The sequence below is a fragment of the Crocodylus porosus genome, unplaced genomic scaffold (assembly GCF_001723895.1).
Source record: "Crocodylus porosus isolate Cpor-Errol unplaced genomic scaffold, CroPor_comp1, whole genome shotgun sequence".
Taxonomy (NCBI): Eukaryota; Metazoa; Chordata; order Crocodylia; family Crocodylidae; genus Crocodylus; species Crocodylus porosus.
The window spans coordinates 64220532-64226780 of record NW_017728906.1 but is presented as its reverse complement, the minus strand read 5'-3'; the positions used below and the strand labels follow the sequence as shown (position 1 = coordinate 64226780).

General features: G+C 41.2%; 1 protein-coding gene across 1 annotated transcript in view; it reads left to right on the top strand.

Annotated features, from left to right (window-relative positions):
• TXLNG (taxilin gamma) overlaps nucleotides 1-6249 on the top strand; it is a 29524-nt gene that overhangs the window by 5070 nt on the left and 18205 nt on the right. The window contains exons 2-3 of the mRNA XM_019529268.1: nucleotides 3352-3661; nucleotides 4604-4695. Coding sequence (XP_019384813.1) covers nucleotides 3352-3661; nucleotides 4604-4695 — 402 coding nt within the window. The remainder of the gene's footprint in view (nucleotides 1-3351; nucleotides 3662-4603; nucleotides 4696-6249) is intronic.

Genomic DNA, 6249 nt, shown 5'->3' with positions numbered 1-6249 from the left:
GAGGAGATCCGCCAACCTGCAAGAAAACAATTATGCATGTATTATACAGCAGTGTATTAGAAAGCTATAAGATATTGTGGAACTCTTATGTTTGCAAAGAGTCTCTCTGCTCTTGGATGAGGAATGAGTACCATAAGTTTGACTTATGAGAGTAAATGAAAACTTTTTGGTTTAAAATGATTAGATTTTATATTACAATATAATGTTTTTGTTTGTTCATTAAAGTAAATCTCACATAGCTTCTGTTTATGACAAGTTTGGTGAAGTTTAAATAGTTTGAATAACAACTATTATTCATTTGAAAGTGTTTTGTTACATGTATTTAGCTTAAACCTGTTATTTATTAGTTTAAACTAATATAAAAGATATGCAGTTAGAACAAAAATGAGTTTGCACTCATTTTTGCAACCCTTAAGTCTTTTATAACAATGGGTTTAAGATCACAATTTAAAATTAAGCCAATATACATGTAAGATCTTTAAAAATGTGGAAGGAGACATATAGTCTTACAAAAGAGTACGTGATCAGTCCTCCTCAAACTGTCGCCCTTGCGAACTGAATCTAGGCCAAGAGGGACCTCTTGGGCTGGACCTGCCAGTGTGGAGGTTAACACAGCTGTTGCTTGTGCTTCTTCCCCATCCCCCAACACATTGTTTTCTGTTGCTTGGAATCCGGCAGCAGAACCTGGACCCATAACCAGCTGGCACCAGTAAAATGGTTCTGCAAGCTGGGTATGGCAGGTTGTGTGATTGTTTGGGGAACATCTACGTTGCTACCACCCTGACATATATATGTGCTGCGGTTTTCATTATTGTTAAGACCTTTATCACTTAAATAAAAACCCTACATATTCGCATAGTAGAAGTGGTTCTTAATTGTCTTGAATTTTTTTTAATGGTTGAGAGAGCAGTTGCATTTAGAATTTTGTCTGATGGTGCTTAATTTCTGGCAGAATAACATCTACCACCAATTTCCCAAATACCAATATTTTTTTTGCCCCACCCATTTTCTTTTAGTATGTTTCTTTTTATTTTGTTAATTATTTTTAGTATTTAAGTGTTAAACTTTTAATTTGTATCTAAAACTAATGTATTATAAAGTGGCTATCAGTTGTTAATAGGGTTGCACCAATAAAGATTTTCTTGGCCAATACCAATAGCCGATTATTAACCAACTGTATCGGGCGATGCCAATCTGATAGCCGATTTACATAAATTAAACCTTTTTTGGAGCGCTCTAGCAGTCTCCTACGTCACATGTATCAGTGTCCCAGTGTTTAAAAATGGTGGTGAAACGCTTGAACTTAAGCTTGTCAAATGAGCTTTAATTCATGCACTGCTGCCAGCATTTTTAAGCACAGGGACACCTTTAAGCAGAGCGAGGTGAGGGCAGATACGGACTGCCTGCTGTGGGCTCGGGGCTTTCTGCCCTCCTGCCTTTGCCCCAGTAGACCCTCGCCAGCTGTGTGTCCCCTGCCAGCTCAGCAGTGGGGAGCATAACTCGCCACCCACACTGCTGACAGGCAGGCAGGGTGCACATGGCCAACACAGGGCTCCTGAGGGAAAGGCAACAAAGGTGAGAGCCCACAGTGAGCATCCTGCATTTGCCCCATGCACAAATCTTGGGGTGGCGGGCCCAGGCCTCTCATGGGAGGGGCAGGTGTACAGTGGTGGGTAGCAGCTCCCCATATCCCGTGGATGAATCACTTGCGGCTCTTTCCTGCTCCTCTCCCCCGGATCCCATGTACCACCCTGGCTGGGTAGTGTCCTCTACCCCACTCCCTCCCTCACTGGGGGGGCCTGAATATGCCCCCTCCCACACACCCCTGCCCTCCATAGACCTGCCTTCAGGGAGCAGCTCTCTACACTGCCCAACTGTATTCCTGGCCATGTGCATGTGTGAGGGTGCACACATGCATGCAGCGCCTCCTGCGTCTTGCTCCTGGTAGCCCCAAGCAGCACTGCTTGCAGGCTAGAATGCTGCCCACCTGGAGGGAGAAACCTGCTGTTTCCTGAGGGAACCCAGGTGTATGGGGGCCCGAGCCCCACAGGGGCAAGGGAACCCAGGTGTCCCGGGCCCTGGTCAGAAGGTATAATTATCAGTAAACATCGGTTACGATGGCCAAAAAAAGCCAATAGCCAGTAATGTCATTTCCCCTTCTATTGGTGCCGATCCAATAGGCTACCAGTATATCAGTGTACCTCTAATTGTTAAAGTTCTTTTTGCATTGCTGCGGCCATAGAGGAACAGGATGTCATCTAGCTATACCATTATCTTAAGCTTACTTATCTCAAAAATCTGTGATGGTGGTAGTTAAGTATTCAAGAGCATATAATATGATTCAATAAACTAGAAAAAAATACTCTGGTTGTTAGGGGTCAGAACTTGTGCTTTTAAAATGCCATTGTACATAGAACATAAAAACTGTTTTTGAATTTAGCTATTTGTTTTTGGACTTAGTAATTCCTAGGTTTACACGTTGAGTATAGAGTGCTAGATGGTTTGTGATTTCTCTTAAAGTTCTTCAAATATGCTCCAAACATAGTGTTATATTTGTAGATTGCCTTAAAATTTCTTCATTTATCAGGGTGTACTTTGCATTTAAGATTCCCTGCATGCAGATCTGGGGGCATGCACCCCCTACACCCCTGGGCTTGGTCCTCTCACGTCTGTGGGGCACCACGTACCTGACCCCTCTCTCCTGCCTCTGCCTTTCTCCCTTCTTCACTGCAGGGGCCTTGATCTGGGCCCCTTCCCTCCCCACCTGCTGGCCCTCCCCCAGCCTCAGATCAACTCTGAGTCTCCAGGATCAACCAGTCAATTGCGATCAACTGGTCGGTGACCACTGGTCTGATGACATAGGCAGGCAAGCTTCTTTGAGTATAGATGTGATATCTTTTATTAAACCAACTGAGCAATTGGAAAAAAGTTCTCTGCAAGCTTCTTTAGGCCTAGGGAGTCTCTGCTGTATGCCACTTTAGCTTTCCCACACAGTTCTACCTACCCAGGTGAAGTCCTGTCTAGATTTTTTAAGCTTCTTTATAAGAATAAGTATTAAACATCAGCTCATCTGTTACTACCTGGACATACCTACAACAGTTAGTCCTGTTTACATATTGCTAATAGTAATGTTTCAGTTGCTTTGTATACAATATCTGCTTATATGATTTGTACTATATCGGTTTTCTAAACATTTTGACTATAGCTAGCAATTCATGTTGATACAGTTGATTTTTGGCCACCTTGCTTGTTCTTACTTTAAAAAGAGGGGTTCGGGGAGAAGAGGAGTAGAAGTTTATTTCAAACTTTTCTTCTTAAATGACCCAGCTTCTTTTTTTTCCTTTTTTCAAGTTTGTGATTGATGCCATGGAAGAAGCTGGATTTTGCGAGACTGCCATGAGTACCCAGGTTCAGTTGGTGAATAGCAAATGTGCTGAATCTGACTCAACTTTACAGCATCCACAGTCTAATTGTGATGGCATGGAAAGCACAGGTGCATTGGAAGAGGAAGACTATATCCCTAAGAATGGGAAGCTATTGGGATCAACATGCTGTACTCGAGAAGTACGTGAGGAGACTCCTGGAAGAGAAGAAGCCCGTACTGACCCACCTGATGGCCAACAAGATCCAGAGAGCGACAAAAATAAAGAGAAAACCTTAGGTATGCTCTGCTTAGGGAAGAGGAAGAGTGGCTTTGAAACTAAAGCAAATTGAAATGTTGAAAAACAGGTGGTTTAAATGTTTCCTTATGGTGTAACTTCTTATTTTGTCCATAGACTCTAACTCATTCTCATTATCTTTAATTTTATCTGTTTTTTTTGTTTGTCTGTTTGTTTATCATGCTGTTTTGGAGGAAATGGGAAAAAGTTTCTAAAGGGTCACTGGTTAAAATTAAGTAAAAATGTGTTGCTTGTCAATATGTTGCTGTCTTTCTCCACATTTTAGAATCTAATACTTACCACTGTGATATTTAACTTTCTGGTTGTTGAACTGTACTTCCTGTACTTCAGCAAGTCATTCTTCAGGGAACTCTTTCAAACTTTTGTTGTATGAATATTGCTTCATTAATATTTATTTTAGAAAATAATATTTTCTATGCTTTATTAATAAAAGACTTGACTTTTAGATCTTGGTTTTCAGGGTTCTTTCCATCTTCTGAAGTAAATCATGTAAGGGGGAAAAAAATTCCTTGTGGTCCAATAATTTGTGCCTTTAAACTGTGTAGTTACATGTACAAGAGATCGAATTACATGTGTTCACTTACTTTTTAGTGGTAGGGATGGAGTGTTGGTGTAGGCAAGTTGGTCCAAAAACTTTGAGAGGTAAAGTTATATCTTTTATTATCTTAGTTGTATAGTTGGGAGAGAAGTTAGAAAAGTTTTTGGGCACAAAGTACCCTTCCTCAGGTGTAACCTTGTCTAGCATCTCTCCCAACTATACAAAAAAACCATCCTTGCTTACTTTGTAGTGAACTATCTGTTGGCATCCTTTAGTGGAAAATTATGCATCTACTATACTGAAGTGCAATAACAGTAATTTCCTTCTAAGGATAAACTGCTCTTGTAGTGTGTTTCAATATTTTGGATTTTTTTTTTATCCATAGGAAAAGAAGTGCTATTACTGATGCAAGCTTTGAACACGCTTTCTACTCCAGAAGAAAAGTTGGCAGCTCTCTGCAAGAAATGTGCTGATCTTGTAAGTAATGTGTACAGCTAAGCTTAGCGAGTGTACATTTCTAACATTGTAGTAGCTGAAAATTTACCTCGGAGAAACCATTATAGTGCTCTTTTGAAGAGAATTAATGGATGTTATATAACCTGGAACACTAAAGGGTGGGGTTTTTTGCTTTTTTTTTTGGCGGGGGGGTGGTTTTGTTTTGTCTTTTTAAATACAAAAGTGTTTGCGGCATTCAGACTTCTTACAGGTGCTCTTACAGTCAAAACACTTAAGTCACTTCGGCTTTTACCTGGCTGAATGAGTTGCCTTCTATAAACAAATTTAACTAATATTCTGATATTGAAACTTTCCTTGTGTTGTATTAATATTAACAAACCAACCTCTGGAGTTAACTACAGTTTTCTAGAGATGGATGATAGGAATATGGGAAAGTTCCTTATTAGATATTGTTTTAAAAGTGCTTATTGGTGTGGCTGTACTAATTGTTCATTTCAGAAGTGTCAAACTTGTCCTCACCTTACAGTCCAGATCTGATTCCAGTGGTAGTGCAGGAGTTAATGTGGTTGTTGCTTGCCCCACCACTACAGAAATGCATCCCCAACAGGGCTGTGTACTTGGAAATTGAGTGGTGGGCCCTGTCCCCAAATACCCAGCCTCTCTAGGGACTCTGTGGGCTGTGGGGACATGGCTCCACCAGTCAGATGAGCCCAGTTTAGTATGTTCCATTGCTGAACACTAGCTAATTGTAGGCATTTTGTGGTCATTTTTTTTCACAAAAATAATCCCAGGGAAGTTGTCTGGCCTAGTTGTGTTAGGAAACAGCATGATCCAACAGGCTAGGCACACTTCTGGAGCAGTAGAATTTAGCTGCGTTATTAATAACAACAACAAAAAAGAACAGTAGTTTTTTGGGAAGCTGTATGTGGAGCTTCTGTTCTGCTCTAACAGGTTGGCATTATCCTAAAAAGTTGAAATGTGTAGTATTTTTCTCATAAGGGGATTACCCCACTGGTGAGTAGAAGCAGATAGGCGTTTATTATAGAAAAATGTATTCTGACATAATTTAGCATTTAGAGAAGAGATAAGCATCACAAAACTTGGCTAGCGACTCTTCTATTTTAATGAGCTTCAACAAGAAGTTAATTCACTTTGAAACAAGACAGCAACAAAGACATGAATTCAATGTGTATTTGAAAATGATGGAATATTTTAAAAAATTTACGTTTTAGAAAGCTGTAACTAGAGGTGCACCAGTACAGTGGTCTGGTATCGGATCAGCACCAACATAAAGAAAATTGCCTGTATCAGAAATTGGCCTGATGTCGGCCAAATTATTGGACATAAATGCCGAGAGAGCTTGCAGGGGGACGGCATGTCCCCCTACATCCATGGTGGGGCCAGGGCTGTGCTTGGGGCAGGTGGTGGCAGTGCTGGGAGGGGGCTATGGTGAATTTTGTGGTGGCTCTAGTCCCCCCATAGTCACCTCCTTCCAGCACCGCCATTGCCTGTCCCACTTCACCCAAATATACAGCCCCTATGCCTCCCACAGTGAAGGAGGGAGTGGACCAGGGG